The following is a 17790-nucleotide window of genomic DNA, read 5'->3' as shown; positions in this document are numbered from 1 at the left end:
AAGTGTGCAGTTTCTGGGGGGGTCAGAATGATATCAGTATACATGTCATTAGAATGTTACTCCAGCATGCCAAGGGTGCAGTTTCTTGAGGGGTCAGGATGATATCAGTATACATGTCATTAGAATGTTACTCCAGCATGCCAAGGGTGCAGTTTCTTGGGGGGTCAGGATAATATCAGTATAAATGTCATTAGAATGTTGCTCCAGCATGCCAAGTGTGCAGTTTCTTGGGGGGGTCAGAATGATATCAGTATACATGTCATTAGAATGTTACTCCAGCATGCCAAGGGTGCAGTTTCTTGGGGGGTCAGGATGATATCAGTATACATGTCATTAGAATGTTACTCCAGCATGCCAAGGGTGCAGTTTCTTGGGGGGTCAGGATGATATCAGTATACATGTCATTAGAATGTTACTCCAGCATGCCAAGGGTGCAGTTTCTTGGGGGGTCAGGATGATATCAGTATAAATGTCATTAGAATGTTGCTCCAGCATACCAAGGGTGCAGTTTCTTGGGGGGGTCAGGATGATAACAGTATACATGTCATTAGAATGCTACTCCAGCATGCCAAGGGTGCAGTTCCTTAGGGGGTTCAGGATGATTAGAATGTTGCTCCAGCATGCCAAGGGTGCAGTGTCTTGGGGGGTCAGGCGTAGGGTCAGGATGATATCAGTATAAATGTCATTAGAATGCTGCTCCAGCATGCCAAGGGTGCAGTGTCTTGGAGGGTCAGGCTTAGAGCAAGGATGATATCAGTATTGCGATACTTGTTACTATCATTTCAAGGAAACAAAACACTAAGCAGATTTTAACTTTAGGAAAATCTTTTATTTTCCAAGCTATAGCACACAATATAGAGCAGGGTTTTAAAGGACCGAAGACTTTTGGTCTGCTTAACTTTTTCATTTTTGCCATTGAAAAAATATTGCGATACTGGAATGTTCCTGGCCCTTGTCTGCACCCAACTGTTCTCTACAATATTTGACATTTTCAAAGTTTACCCTCTCTGGGATAGGCAGGACAGTCACGTCCCACTTGGCCAATTGCCAGGGAAAATGCAGAGCACGAAATAAAAATCTAACTTTTATTAAATCACACATGTAAGATACCAAATTAAAGCTACACTCGTTGTGAATCCAGCCAACATGTCAAATTTCAAAAAGGCTTTTCGGCGAAAGCATAAGATGCTATTATCTGATGATAGCACAACAGTAAACAAAGAGAGAGTAGCATATTCCAACCTTGCAGGCACCACACAAAATGCAGAAATAAAATATAAATCATGCCTTACCTTTGACGAGATTCTTTTGTTGGCACTCCAATATGTCCCATAAACGTCACAAATGGTCCTTTTGTTCGATTAATTCCCATCGATATATATACAAAATATCCATTTATTTGGCGCGTTTGATCTAGAAAAACACCGGTTCCAACTTGCGCAACGTCACTACAAAATATCCCAAAAGTTATTTGTAAACTTTGCCAAAACATTTCAAACTACTTCTGTAATACAACTTTAGGTATTGTTAAACGTTCATAATCGATAAATTGTAGACGGGAAAATCTGTGTTCAATACAGGAAGACAAACTCACGCTACTTTTCTAGTCATGCGCCTTCTCAAAAAGGTCACTTCAAATGACACACATTCAAAATGGCCGTACTTCTTCATTACACAAAGGAATAACCTCAACCAATTTCTAAAGACTGGTGACATCTAGTGGAAGCAGTAGGAACTGCAAACAAGTCCCTTCCAAATCTAGTTTCCCAATGAAAACTAATTGAATAGACAGTGACCTCAACAAAAAAATCTGAATGTTTTACCTGCTACACTCACAGACATGATTCAAACCGTTTTAGAAACGTCAGTGTTTTCTTTTCCTAATCTACTAATAACATGCATATCTAATATTCTGGGGATGAGCAGCAGGAAGTTGAATTTGGGCATGCTATTTATCCAAAAGTGAAAATGCTGCCCCCTATCCCTAAGAAGTTTTTAAAAAATTCAGCAATACTCAGGTTTGATCAAATTATGTTACATAGCTTGCATTGCCTAAGTACAATATGTTCTATAATGTTTTTAATGACAAACCACCTCCAGCACAACATTCTCCAACATTAGGATCGGTCTTTGGATTTCAAACAACTACAAACCAATAAAACATAAGAAACATAAACAAAGCGGTCAACCTGCCACTTGCTTTGGTAAACAACTGAGGGATGGGGCTTGAGAAATACCACTCAAATTGAACCACTCAAAGTCATAGACAGAGCTATGGATGCAAGCACTGACCATCATGTTTTGAAGTCACAGTATAGTGTTTGTTTGAATTTACTTTATTTACAAACATTGGAGTAAAACAAGCTGAAATTTTGGGTTCTGATGGGGTACGACCATTTAAGCTAAAATTTACAAGCTTTATTATTCAAGAATCAACGGCAATAACATTTATTTAACAGCCCAACAATTGATGTAGTAACTGCAGACTTTTTTTTTCAGAATTCAGGGAATCATTACTGGAAGCACATTTAGAGCCCTCTTCTATCATTACATCAGATTGTCTTGTCGACCACTGATATGCAAATAAAAAAGTGCATTGACAGCCACACATCCAATCACACACTGGATGCTCCTTTCCTTACTAAAACCACGTGTTACCTGAGACCTCAAAGCTACAACCCAGATTAGCTTTCTCTCCCTAGCATACACCACTGAAGTTAGTTTCTTTGACCACGTCCTTCGTGGCATTGCTGTCTGCTTTTAGCCTAACACTTTGTGTAAAGAGTATTCCACATATCTTTTGCTTATCCAACTCTGATGGTCAGATAAACAGTTCAGCCTTTTCCTTCCAGAAGGCAAAGATGCGCTTAAATGTACAGTGCCTTGCGAAAGTATTCGGCCCCCTTGAACTTTGCGACCTTTTGCCACATTTCAGGCTTCAAACATAAAGATATAAAACTGTATTTTTTTGAAGAATCAACAACAAGTGGGACACAATCATGAAGTGGAACGACATTTATTGGATATTTCAAACTTTTTTAACAAATCAAAAACTGAAAAAATGGCGTGCAAAATTATTCAGCCCCTTTACTTTCAGTGCAGCAAACTCTCTCCAGAAGTTCAGTGAGGATCTCTGAATGATCCAATGTTGACCTAAATGACTAATGATGAAAAATACAATCCACCTGTGTGTAATCAAGTCTCCGTATGAATGCACCTGCACTGTGATAGTCTCAGAGGTCCGTCAAAAGCGCAGAGAGCATCATGAAGAACAAGGAACACACCAGGCAGGTCCGAGATACTGTTGTGAAGAAGTTTAAAGCCGGATTTGGATACAAAAAGATTTCCCAAGCTTTAAACATCCCAAGGAGCACTGTGCAAGCGATTCTATTGAAATGGAAGGAGTATCAGACCACTGCAAATCTACCAAGACCTGGCCGTCCCTCTAAACTTTCAGCTCAAACAAGGAGAAGACTGATCAGAGATGCAGCCAAGAGGCCCATGATCACTCTGGATGAACTGCAGAGATCTACAGCTGAGGTGGGAGACTCTGTCCATAGGACAACAATCAGTCGTATATTGCACAAATCTGGCCTTTATGGAAGAGTGGCAAGAAGAAAGCCATTTCTTAAAGATATCCATAAAAGGTGTCGTTTAAAGTTTGCCACAAGCCACCTGGGAGACACACCAAACATGTGGAAGAAGGTGCTCTGGTCAGATGAAACCAAAATTGAACTTTTTGGCAACAATGCAAAACGTTATGTTTGGCGTAAAAGCAACACAGCTCATCACCCTGAACACACCATACCCACTGTCAAACATGGTGGTGGCAGCATCATGGTTTGGGCCTGCTTTTCTTCAGCAGGGACAGGGAAGATGGTTAAAATTGATGGGAAGATGGATGGAGCCAAATACAGGACCATTCTGGAAGAAAACCTGATGGAGTCTGCAAAAGACCTGAGACTGGGACGGAGATTTGTCTTCCAACAAGACAATGATCCAAAACATAAAGCAAAATCTACAATGGAATGGTTCAAAAATAAACATATCCAGGTGTTAGAATGGCCAAGTCAAAGTCCAGACCTGAATCCAATCGATAATATGTGGAAAGAACTGAAAACTGCTGTTCACAAATGCTCTCCATCCAACCTCACTGAGCTCGAGCTGTTTTGCAAGGAGGAATGGGAAAAAATTTCAGTCTCTCGATGTGCAAAACTGATAGAGACATACCCCAAGCGACTTACAGCTGTAATCGCAGCAAAAGGTGGCGCTACAAAGTATTAACTTAAGGGGGCTGAATAATTTTGCATGCCCAATTTTTCAGTTTTTGATTTGTTAAAAAAGTTTAAAATATCCAATAAATGTCGTTCCATTTCATGATTGTGTCCCACTTGTTGTTGATTCTTCAAAAAAATACAGTTTTATATCTTTATGTTTGAAGCCTGAAATGTGGCAAAAGGTCGCAAAGTTCAAGTGGGCCGAATACTTTCGCAAGGCACTGTATCTGTTGATTGCTGTACTTTTTCAGTTCATAGATCAGTTTGGTTGAGTATTCATTGTGCTCTTCTCTGGGTGGAAATTCATGTACCGGTGTGACTATGGTAAATTGAACTGGAGCAATGTCCTGCATCACACCCTTCCCTACACTCTGTACTGTGGTCTCCACTTCACAGCCTGGACTACGGAGTCTTGCACAGCTTCATGAACAGTATCCTGCCCAGTGTTCAAAGCCAAATCCTGCTCAGAAGTCTGAACTGTGTATTTGGGAACACTCTCCTGTGCTACACTTTCAGCTTTCACAGGATCCTGCACAGGCCCATTTGTTGGACTCGAATAGGCCTGTGTCCGGCCGGGGTGAGAAGGGGATGTGAGGGGGTGCTGTGTGATTATTTAAGATACTCTTTGAAGAGGTAGGGTTTCAGATGTTTTTGGAAGATGGGCAGGGACTCTGCTGTCTTAGCTTCAGGGGGAAGCTGGTTCCACCATTGGTGTGCCAGGACAGAGAAGAGCTTTGACTGGAAACCAATGGAGTGTGCGGAGGAGCAGGAGGACATGGGAGAAAGTGGCTAGGTTGAACACCAGGCATCCTGCAGCGTTCTGGATAAGTTGCAGGGTTTTGATGGCACAAGTGGGGAGCCCAGCCAACAGAGTGCTGCAGTAGAGATGACAAATGCCTGGATTTTCACATGCGCCGCTTCCTGTGTGAGGTAGGGTTGTACTCTACAGATGTTGTAGAGCATGAACCTGCAGGAGTGACTCACTGCTTTGATGTTTGCAGAGAACAGGGTGTTGTCCAGGGTCACGCCAAGGTTCTTTGCACTCCGGGATATGGACACAGTGGTGTTGTCAACTGTGATGGAGAGGTCTTTGAGCGGGCAGGCCTTACCCTGGAGGAAGAGCAGTTCTGTATTGTCGAGATTGAGCTTGAGGTGGTGGGACAGACATCCAAGTGGAGATATCTGCCAGGCACGTAGAGATGTGTGTCGCCACCTGGGTGTCAGAATGGGGGAAGGAGAAAAGTAGTTGAGTGTCATCAGTATAACAATGATAGGTTAGACCATGTGAGGATATGAGAGCACCGAGTGACTTGGTGTATAGAGAGAAGAGGAGAGGGCCTAGAACCGAGCACACGATTCGTAAGATACGTGCTGCAGACACAGATCCTCTTCATATCACCAGAAATCGTCTGGAGAAGGGAGGGTACCACTGGACAGATACTAGCAGCCCCAGCAACTGATGCCAACTGCAACGTGGGATCCAAACTAAAAAGTTAGCTAGCTACTAAGAAACTAACCCAATATACTTTCTAAACAACAAACCGAGCTCTCCCTCGTGTCGCGTTCAACAGGAAGTGACTCTCAGTTCATAGATCAGTTTGACTTGAGACCTCATTGGGCTCTTCTCTGGGTATACATTAATGGTGACTTGAATTGGAGCAGGTGCAATGTCCTGCGTCACTCCCTGTACCACACTCTGTATTGTTGTCTCTACTGTCACACCCTGTACTACACTCTGTATTGTTGTCTCTACTGTCACACCCTGTACTACACTCTGTATTGTTGTCTGTACTGTCACACCCTGTACTACACTCTGTATTGTTGTCTCTACCGTCACACCCTGTACTACACTCTGTATTGTTGTCTCTACTGTCACACCCTGTACTACACTCTGTATTGTTGTCTCTACTGTCACACCCTGTACTACACTCTGTATTGTTGTCTCTACTGTCACCCTGTACTACACTCTGTATTGTTGTCTCTACTGTCACACCCTGTACTACACTCTGTATTGTTGTCTCTACTGTCACACCCTGTACTACACTCTGTATTGTTGTCTCTACTGTCACACCCTGTACTACACTCTGTATTGTTGTCTCTACTGTCACACCCTGTACTACACTCTGTATTGTTGTCTCTACTGTCACACCCTGTACTACAATCTGTATTGTTGTCTCTACTGTCACAACCTGCCCTGCACTATGTATTGTTGTCTCTACTGTCACAACCTGCCCTACACTATGTATTGTTGTCTCTACTGTCACAACCTGTACTACACTCTGTATTGTTGTCTCAACTGTCACACCCTGTACTACACTCTGTATTGTTGTCTCTACTGTCACACCCTGTACTACACTATGTATTGTTGTCTCTACTGTCATTCCCTGTACTATACTCTGTATTGTTGTCTCTACTGTCACACCCTGTACTACACTCTGTATTCTTGTCTCTACTGTCACACCCTGTACTACACTCTGTATTGTTGTCTCTACTGTCACACCCTGTACTACACTATGTATTGTTGTCTCTACTGTCACACCCTGTACTACAATCTTGTTGTCTCTACTGTCACAACCTGCTCTACACTATGTATTGTCGTCTCTACTGTCACAACCTGTACTACCGAGTCTTGCACAGCTTCATGAACAGTAGTTTTCTTAATGTCTTCGAAGCAGTCCACCCAGTCCCGCTTCCCTCACTCAATGTCCAGTACCTTGCGGTGGAACTGGCGTTTCAGCTCCCAGCTGCAGCTGTCCGATACGGTCGAACATTTCGCAGCACAGCAGGTGTCAGAACTTGCGCTCGCTGCGTGACATGGTCATCTCTAGGAGTTGGAAGTAAACCAGCATAAAGAGGTCTAGGGTCAGGGTTTCGTAACTGACCGATGCTTTATTCATGTGTGGAAGGAAGTGCTCTGACCAGTAGATCATCTGGGACTGGCTGAGCTGGCGGATCTGGCGTGTGGGCACCTGGCTCATGATTGTCCTCCAGTGGCCAATCAGCTTCACCACCACTTGCCTGGACTTCAGGAAGAGGAGTGTTTTGTCATCCTCTCTCTGCATGTCTCTGTCCATCTCAGGGGTAAACCAGTTATCGTCATCCAGACCAACCTCTAGACTTCCCCGTCTGTGTACTTTGGCCTGTAGGACTCAGAAGGTGTACTTTCTCCAGTGTTCCAGCAACAGGAAGATGATAAGCTCATTCTTCATCTCTATGCACTCCCGGTCGTAGCTCATGTCTGTCTGCACCTCCAGGCTCCGGATCAGCTGCTCCTTGGTCAGTATAAGGTCTGTAGACAGAACCTGGTTGAACTGATCCGACTAAGGGATCACTTTGTAAGACTGGTATGTAAGAGGAGCATGAGATGGTGTGATTACAGTTTCCTCCACTAGAGGTAGAGATTCCTGGACTGGAGGAAGGACTTTGTTGTTAGGAGACTGGAGCACAGAATCCAGTCCTTCTGAATAGTCTCGGGGTGATAACTGGACTTGCTCACCACAGGGAGGGACCTCTTGTGCATGTATACCCGGTTTGTTTTGTCGTAGGCAAACTAGGACAGTTTCTGAATCTCATTGTTGGCCTTCAGTTCTTTCACAGAGACATCACACTGCTTGATCTCCTTCTCCCTGGTGGAGAACGACTGGGATTGACCAATGACACCAGCGGACCCTCTGGCCCATCCTATTATTACTCACTTCCTCCTGAGCTTATCCGGGAGATATCAAATCCAAGAGGTCTATTGACTTTCCTCCGAGAGTGGATAGGAGGATAACGCTGCTCAAGAGCATGGCTGAGATTTTGCTGCACCAGGCTGGTAGATCTTCCACCTGCTCGTGGACTTTGTGGGTTAATGGAGAAGTGCTCCTGGTTGAGGGTGGCAGACACGGGAAGGAGTGTTGAAGCTCTCGCTCCAACTCTTCCAGCTCCTTCTCCCCTCGGTCATCTTGTGCATGACCTGCAGGTTCTCAATTTGCTTCTCAATGCGGATGAGGTCGTCCTCCATCATCAGCTCTCCGAAAGGGCCCAGGATGGCATTGTGGACGTGAGAGTAGTGTCACTCCTGAGGCTGGCAATGTCCACTGGCCGCAAACTAGAACAGAGGTCAAGGGACAGCAAAGAATAACACAAGAGGAGGGAAGGGGGAGGTTCCTTCAGCTTGCCCTTCCTGGTGTACTGTACACACACAGTGCATGGTCAAACTTCATCACAAATGATTTACATGGATTCAGTGGTGCACTGCCTCAGTACACGCTTCATAACTCCTAGATTAGCTGAGATTCAGGGCACAGCCTTCTCCTTTATGAAAGCAGGGTGGCAAAATCACCAGCACACAACTGCTGCCTGAACATGGCTCTGGGTTTATGGGATAAACTTTTTTGGAGGTCTGCTTATAAACTGTTAACAAATAATTATTTATCAATATTAGTAAATACACGTGTATGTAAAAATCAATTATGGCCAGAACAAAACAAAAGTGTGTGCTGTTGGGGATAATCGAGGACTTGAGTTGGGAAACACTTTTAGAATGTACTCATTGATAAATAAGGAAATTGTTCCATCAACATAACATGTATGGGTCCTTCATGGGCTTAATTAAGGCATCTGTCACTATATTAGTACAGTAGTCAATGTCTACCATCTTGGATGGAACAAGTACTGACTGTTAAGACTCTGAAATCCTATTTAACATTCCAGTCATAACAAAGCAATCGGACACTGACACGTTTACATCAAATATAGATTATATAAATAAACAAACACATTGCAAATTCCTGATAGGACTACCTTAGTAATAGCACTTAAAGAAGGGCAATGGCAAAGAAGCTCTCAAACTGCTTAAGGGGCATTTTCCCTGGGGAATAAATAGGCTTCAGGGTTCTAACCTGTCAATCATGTTTATTGTTCAAGACTGTGACGTAGAAGTCCGTCACTGGCCGGGGGCAGCATTTGGTACTTTAACCCACGCACACATTCATCACTCCTCCCTGCTCCATTATCAGATAAGGTAACAATGTGGGTCGACACACAAGTTAACTTCTGTCTTAGTACATACATTTCACACTTGTCAATGTTCATATTTAATATAAGCAATATGTATTTTACTTAGATGTTGTGGATGAGCGTGTTGTTTGTTTGTTCTGTCCCTCTCTCTCCATCTCTGTAGCTTCCGGGTATGCTGGATAAGGACCAGAACAAAGGGAATTGGGCTGACTTTGTAGTGCCTGTCCCAAATGGCTCATTAATGTAAATGGACATATTAAAAGAGAGTCAGTAGTGATGTAATTTTGTAAATGTTATGTGGTGATATTGTTTACAAACAGATATTGCAATGTTAATTGTTCTGAGGGGAGGGGCTAGCCCTACAAAAAGGAGCCTCTCTTTCAGTTCAAGGGGAGGCCATTTTGGATTGAGCTGTGGATGGGGCAGCAGTGTGTTTAGCTGTCCCATAAGGTATAGGTTTGATGGCAGTACTGTAGTTTTTGTTCCGGAATCACTATATAAATAAACACCCTGAAGCACATTTGTGGCTCCGCCATCTTTTTTTATTTTGATAGAGGTTAAGTTTTCCAGTATAGCCTTCTGGCCTACTCTACGTGACAAAGACGCAAGTGTGTTACTCGTATTATGATAGAACTGCTGCCAATGTACAGCATCCTTTAAGGTCAAGCTCCGACAGGTAATAGTATCAGATAATAAGGGCACAGATACTAATAGCTAGCAGCCAGGCAGATCAGAGAGTTCAACTTTACATACCAACCTAATGATCATTAAAAAAATACATAATTCATTCTAATCACAAAACATGGGTATAAAAGCTTAAAAGTGAAAAATTAAAGACTGCTCGCATAAAAGTCCTCAAAACCAACCAATCAATCATCTGACTACAACCTGTAGGCCGACTTCTTATGAGAGCCAGAAATAGATCAAATCAACAATCAGATATTGCAACACCAATAAAACATGAAAAGGATAGGAAAAGCACTACAACTACAATGTTCTTACTCAGTCCAAACCAAGACATCATTTAAAAATCCATCAGGTATCAGGTTGCGTTTCAATCCACTGCATCTGCCTCTGTTGGCCTTTCATCATCTGCGGTGGAAGGTGGCCAAGCAACAGCGGTGTTTTTCAGACCATGAGACATCCCAAAATTCAGTCCTCTCACAAAAACATCTAACTTCAGAATAGTTTACCAACTATTATGACCACTCAATGGAAAGGGGAGACTCTCACGAACACAATGGTGTTTTGCTCTGCAACCCCCATAAGTGTCATGGGACTCGTCTGAAGGTAACCCATACAACGAATGGAAGGATCGAGGTAGTTTTGTGCCAACAAAAATAAGAGGTTAAATATGTGTCCCAAAAAAACTAAAATACTCCCTGAGCTTTCTTATTTCTCCTAGATTAGGACAGAAACTTAATTTGCAATTTTGAATGTGTTATTCAATGTTTATGAAATAATATTTCAATATTTTTTTGGGGGGGTATCCCTTTTAGGGTACTTAAATTCAAAATAAAATAGCTAAATAAAAAAAGGTATGACCATCTGAAAACAATTCCATATGTTAGTTAAGTAAACCCATTTAAACACAAAACAAACCCACCAAACCACATTTCAGCCCAACCCTTTTAACCACTTCGACCTTGTTTTCCCCTCAGTACCCGTTCTGTGACAGCAGCACAAAAAAAGAGCTGAAATTGTAAATGTTTATCATCACACTCCTTTCTCTCACACCTCCTCCATTCACACCTACCTTGCGCTTGTGTTCATCCTCCTCCTGCATCTTCACCTGGAGCTTGCGCACCATCACCTGCCTTTTCCATTCAGGGGTGGCTCGGCCCTGCTCGTCGTGTGTGGGCACTAGGGCCTCCACGTCCGCCAGGCTACCCTTCCGGGTCTGTCCCTTCAGGCTTGCTGCCCCGCTGACGTTCCTATTGAGGTGCTGCTCGCTGCTCTTGGAGGTGGAGAGGGTCCGGGGCGTGCTGGTACCCACAGGGCTGAGGGCGGCGGGTGGGGAGTTGGCGCTGGCGGCGGAGGGCGGAGACGTGGGCTTGGCTGACGACGGGCTGACCGTGTGGGTCTGGGGCGGTGACATGGGGCTCTCTCCCTGGGGGGGGGGCAGAAAGAGAGGAATAAAGTTCAAAAGCTTCATTGTTCATTAAGGTCAAGCAGGAATGAACTAAATAGGCTCAGTTGCGTGAACTACACAGGATGTGCAACATTGAGGAATGACAGAAACCAAGGCACACTATATATACAAAAGTATGTGGATTCAGCTAATTCAGCCACACCCGTTGCTGACAGATGTATAAAATCGAGCACGCAGCCATACAATCGCCATAGACAAACATTGGCAGTAGAATGGCCTTACTGAAGAGCTCAGTCGCTTTCAACATGGCACCGCCATAGGAGGCCGTCCAACAAGTCAGTTTGTCAAATCAACGGTAAGTGCTGTAATTATGAAGTGGAAACCTCTAGGCGCAACGACGGCTCAGCTGTGAAGTGGTAGGCCCCACAATCTCACAGAACGGGACCGCCGAGTGCTGAAGCACGTAAAACTCGCCTTTCCTCGGTTGCAACACTCACTACCGAGTTTCAAACTGCCTGTGGAAGCAACGTCAGCACAATTAGTGTTTGTCGCAAGCTTTATGAAATGGGTTTCCATGGCCGAGCAGCCGCACACAAACCTAAGATCACCATGCGCAATGCCAAGTGTCGGCTGGAGTGGTGTAAAGATCGCCACCATTGGACTCTGGAGCAGTGGAAACGCCTGAATCATGCTTCACTATCTGGCTGCCAGGAGAACGCTACCTGTCCCAAATGTATAGTGTCAAATGTAAAGTTTGGTGGAGGAGGAATAATGATCTGTTTTTCATGGTTCAAGTGCGAGCCAGATCTAATTGTCCAACATCAGTGCCCAACTAATACTTGTGTCTGAATGGAAGCAAGTCCCTGCAGCAATTTTCAACTGGTGGAAAGCCTTCCCAGAGTGGAGGCTGTTATAGCAGCAAAGGATGGACCAACTCCTTATTAATGCCCATGATTTTGGAATGAGATGTCCATATACTTTTGGTTATGTACGTATGTATTTGAAACAAGACTGACTGCCTATAGAATAAAAGGAGAACCTAACAAGTTGCTTCGGTGTGTCACACGTTGCAAATAACAACCGCACAGAGCACCACTCATATTGAATTGCTTACTCATTGGTTTCACTGAGTGGAAGCTTTGGGCTAATTCAGTGTAATGCAAGCAAGCGTGACGGTGAAGGCCATGCCAGCTCTGAGGGGGAGAACAATGGGTTGAGTCATCAAGTTAGCACTCCTCACTTCTTCTCCACGATGACAGAGTGAACAGTCAAAAGTATTAAAAACCACCATGGAGTGACATGTTTGTTCAGCCATCAGTGAGTCACCATTTGACCAACCGTTAAATGGTCATATTGTGATAAGTGCAAATGGCTGTGCAAAACTTTTGTACTTTTAAATGTTTTTCTTTGTTGGGCATAAAATACTGTAAAAACACCAGGAAATCAGCTCCAAGTGATTTTAATTTAAGGAAATCTGTTCCAGAGTATTCTTCCACATAATAAAGAGACATGATCATATACCAGATGTAAGCTTGGTTTTATTTATTTTTTTAAAGTATGTTCCAACATATCTGTTTGAGTTTCTCGTGGTGAATTTACAGTCTACAAATTATTTGTAATTGTGTTCCCAGATTGAGAACATAATTACATAATTATCTGCTCAAGAAGAAAGATCAGCCCGAGGCTGAATCTAGTTGATGATCCCTGACATACAGTGTGTTGATCATGTGGAATGAAAGTCTCATGTTGCCGAGTGTGTCTCGTCACTTCAATGAGGTTTCACAGGTAAATTCACTGTTAGCACTCAATCTGGGATCCTTCTGATGCCTGAAAAACCCCTTGTTCCAGAATATAATCTTTTTATCAGAGGCCACTGACTGACATTACATAATAGCAATAAAAACTCATCGCCACAGAAGCAATGAACGATATCATAGGCGTATTGTTTTTCATTAAAACCCAGAAGGGGATACAAATACTTGCCAACACAGCAGCCTTTACAATTTCAGATGAGGCACCTTTGTGCCACTAACCTCTAGTCTTAGTTGTGGCTTCCAAAAGTATTCACCCCCCTTCACATTTTTCCTATTTTGTAGCCTTACAACCTGGAATTAAAATATGTTTTGGTGGGTTTGCATAATTTTATTTACACAACATGCCTACCACTTTGAAGATGCAAAATATTTTATATTGTGAAACAAGCAAGGAATAAGACCATAAAAAAACACTGTAAAGTCAATACATTGTAGAAGTACCTTTTGCAGCAATTACAGCTACTTTTCTCTTGGGGTATGTCTCTATAACCCTGGCACATCTAGCCACTAGGATTTTTGCCCATTCTTCAAAGCAAAACTGCTCCAGCTCCTTCAAGTTGGATGGGCACTGCTGGTGTACAGAAATCTTTAAGTCATACCACAGATTCTCAATTGGATTGAGGTCTGGGCTCTCACTAGCCCATTCCAAGACATTTAAATGTTTCCCCTTAAACCACTTGAGTGTTGCTTTTAGCAGTATGCTTAGGGTCATTGTCCTGCTGGAAGGTGAACCTCCCATCCCAGTCTCAAATCTCTGGAAGACTGAAACAGGTTTCCCTCAAGAATTTCCCTGTATTTAGTGCCATCCATCATTCCTTATATTCTGACCAGTTTCCCTGTCATGTCTTGTTATGTCTGTTCCTGTCCTTTCTCTTCACTCTGTCTCTCTCTGCTGGTCTTTTTAGGTTACCTTCTCTGTCTCTCATTCTTCAGCTGTTCTACATCTCCCCTAACTAGCTCATTCACTCTTTCCCACCTGTTCTCTCTTCCCCCTCTGATTAGGTCTCTATTTCTCTCTCTGTTCCTGCTACTTTCAGTGTCTGATTCTTGTTTGTGTTTTTGATGCCAGAAGCAAGCTGTCGTCTCGTTTGCTTCCACCTTGTCCTATCCTGTCGGAGTCTGCCTGGCAGGTGCATCCTGCATTATACTAACGTTCTTTTTGTTCCATTGACAACGTTGGAAGAGGATTTATGCCATTCCTGTTTTTCATTAAAGAACTCTGTTTTCTGTTTAAACCGCTTTTGGGTCTTCACTCAAGTACATAACATTCCCAGTCTCTGCCGATGAAGAACATCCCCACAGCATGATGCTGCCACCACCATGCTTCACTGTGGGGACGCTGTTCTCGGGGTGATGAGAAGGGTTGGGTTTGTGCCAGATATTGCGTTTTCCTTGATGGCCAAAAGCTGAATTTTAGTTTCATCATTCTTCCCTATGTTTGGGGAGTCTCCCACATGACTTTTGGCGAACACCAAACGTGTTTGCTTATTTTTTTCTATAACTTCATTGGGATAGGGGCAGCATTTTCACTTTTGAATGAAAAGCGTGCCCAGAGTAAACAGACTGCTACTCAGTCTCAGATGCTAATATATGCATATTATTAGTAGTATTGGATAGAAAACACTGAAGTTTCTAAAACTGTTTGAGTGATGTATGTGAGTATAACAGAACTCATATGGCAGGCAAAAACCTGAGAAAAAAATCCAACCAGGAAGTGGGAAATCTGAGGTTTGTTGTTTTTCAACTCAGCCCCTATTGAAGATAGTGGGATATTGGTCATCTTGCACTTCCTACGGCCTACGTCTTTAGAACGTTGTTTCCGGCTTCTACTGTGAAGGGGGGCTGAATGAGAGGGGAATGAGTCAGAGGTCTGGCAGAGAGCCACGGGCTCGTGACGCGCGGTCATGTGAGAGTTAGCTCGCGTTCCATTGCTTTTCTACAGACAACCAGATTCTCTGGTTCGGACAGATTTATGTTGAACATCCTAAAGATTGATTCTATACTTCGTTTGATATGTTTCTACGACCAGTAATATAACCTTTTGGACTTTTCGTCCGACCCGCTGGGCTTGCACGCGCGCTTGGATTTGTTTACCAAACGCCCTAACAAAAGGAGGTATATGGACATAAATGATGATGAACTTTATCGAACAAATCAAACATTTATTGTGGAACTGGGAATCCTGGGAGTGCATTCTGATGAAGATCATCAAAGGTAAGTGAATATTTATAATGCTATTTCTGACTAATGTTGACTATACAACATGGCGGATATTTCTTTAGCTGGTTTGGGCTCTGAGCACCATACTCAGATTTTTGCATGGTATGCTTTTTCCGTAAAGTAAAAAAAAAAAAAACTGACACAGCGGTTGCATTAAGGAGAAGTTTATCTAAAGTTCCAAGTATAATAGTTGTATCTATTATCAATGTTAATGATGAGCATTTCTGTGAATTCATGTGACTCATGTCGCAAAATCACCGCATGTTTTGGAGCTACTGAAAATAACACGCCAATGTCAAATTTGATTTTTGGATATAAATATGCACTTTATCTTACAAACCATACATGTATTGTGTAACATGAAGTTCTATGAGTGTCATCTGATGAAGATCATCAAAGGTTAGTGATTAATTTGATCTATATTTCTGCTTTTTGTGACTCCTCTCTTTGACTGGAAAAATGGCTGTGTTTTTCTGTGACTTGGTGGTGACCTAACATAATCGTTTGTGGAGCTTTCGCTGTAAAGCCTTTTTGAAACCAGACACGTTGGCTGGATTAACGAGAATTTTATATTTAAAATGGTGCCTAATACTTCTATGGATCTCCACTGTGGAGCTTTTCAGCTCCTTCAGGGTCATTTTTGGTATCTTTGCTGCTCCTCTGATTAATGCCCTGCTTGCCAGGTATGTGAGTTTTGTTGTGGTGCCATATTCTTTCCATTTTGTAATAATGGATTTAAAATGGTGCTCAGTGGGCTGTTCAAAGTTTTGGATATTTAAAAAAACAACCACTCTAATCTGTATTTCTCCACAACTTTGTTCCTGACCTGTTTGGAGAGCTCCTTGGTCTTCATGGTGCCACTTGCTTAGTGGTGTTGCAGACTCTGGGACCTTTCAGAACAGGTGTATATATACTGAGATCATGTGACAGATCATGTGACACTTAAATAGTCCACCTGTGTGCAATCTAACTAATTATGTGACATCAGAAGGTAATTGGTTGCACCAGATCTTATTTAGGGGCTTCATAGCAAAGGGGGTGAATACATCTGCACTCACCACTTTTCCGTTATATATATTTTTTAGAATTTATTGAAATAAGTAATTTTTTTCATTTCACTTACCCAAAATAGTCCAAATTGGTGATGTATACAAAGTTAGTCTCTCCTCATACTCAGGTCTGACTACTTATACAACTGTCTATGAGGTGAAATGTCACTGATATTAATATTTCTGTCCTCTGCCATGGATTCCCACAGTCAGTAGTAAGAGGAGAACTATTGAGCAATGTCAAAGGGGGTGTGTACCACTGTTCTACATCTGCTAACTCCTGCTTTGGCAAGTAGATACAGTAGCATGGCACAGTTTCTTTGAAAATGCCTTATGGTCAACAGACCAAATGATAGAATGTTGTTGTAATGTCTCTTTAAGAAGGACCGGTGATCCCATATGACCTCCAACACATATTACTGACTGAGTCAAACTGCTTTGCTAATACTACTGTATCCTCAGCAACATATCAAAAAAACTTCTCTATATCACCAACCAAAACAGAACTTTGCATCTACACTCTTAGAAAAAAAGGGTACTATCTACAACCTAAAAGGGTTCTTCGGATGTCCCCATAGGCAAACCCTTTGAAGAACCCTTTTTGGTGGAAGTTATGATTTTCACCTAAGTCAAATTTTCACTTTGTCTCCTATTGACACCAAAGCATGACAAAGTGAAAATTCTACTTAAATTGGAGTTAGGATTTGACCCATACAATATGATTGTATATTCTGTGGTGTGTGGATAAAAGTGTCTGCTACAATGACCATATCTAGTTATCTATCTAGTGTTGATGTTGTCATGACTGCCCTTGGGGGAGGATCATAGGTGCCCCCCTATCTCTCTCTCTCCACAGTTATATGACTTAACGACAGGTCGTAAATTCCTTGAAGAGACCCTCTCCCCCTTTGGACATGCAGTATGGGGAGAGAGGATTTCACAGTGGAACAAAGAAGCCATCAAAACGTCTATTTTTGAGAATGTGGTGGGGAAGCAAAGAATGAATGTTGAATTTGTTTCATTTGGTGACCTCATGAACGACAAGAGACCCACATTACTGTATCTTTGTTTGTATACACTTCTCAATTATGGATTATTGTATGAAATACATGATTAAGTATAAGAATACTTTTGGAAAGATGATAATGTGATCTTAGTCTTCTAAATGAGAATGGTTTTTCATAGTAACGTATGATCAGTCAGTGGCCACAGTCATAAGCACAGATATTATACCCAAACGTCATGGAACGCCCCACAGAGTTAATAAAAGGACTTGTGACAAAAATGTACATTTAGACAAGAGAACGCAGGGACGGGGTCCCCACGTTGAAATGGCT

The 17790-nt window shown here is 42.5% G+C and overlaps 1 protein-coding gene across 1 annotated transcript in view; it reads right to left on the bottom strand.

The window, feature by feature from the left end:
• Positions 1 to 17790, bottom strand: part of LOC135527614 (espin-like) — a 133141-nt gene that overhangs the window by 24297 nt on the left and 91054 nt on the right. Inside the window, 1 exon segment of the mRNA XM_064956106.1 lies at positions 11035 to 11388. Coding sequence (XP_064812178.1) covers positions 11035 to 11388 — 354 coding nt within the window.

The sequence above is a fragment of the Oncorhynchus masou genome, chromosome 33, assembly GCF_036934945.1.
Source record: "Oncorhynchus masou masou isolate Uvic2021 chromosome 33, UVic_Omas_1.1, whole genome shotgun sequence".
NCBI classification, from domain to species: domain Eukaryota; kingdom Metazoa; phylum Chordata; class Actinopteri; order Salmoniformes; family Salmonidae; genus Oncorhynchus; species Oncorhynchus masou.
The sequence above is the reverse complement of the archived record's forward strand: the minus strand, read 5'-3'. Positions and strand labels throughout refer to the sequence as shown.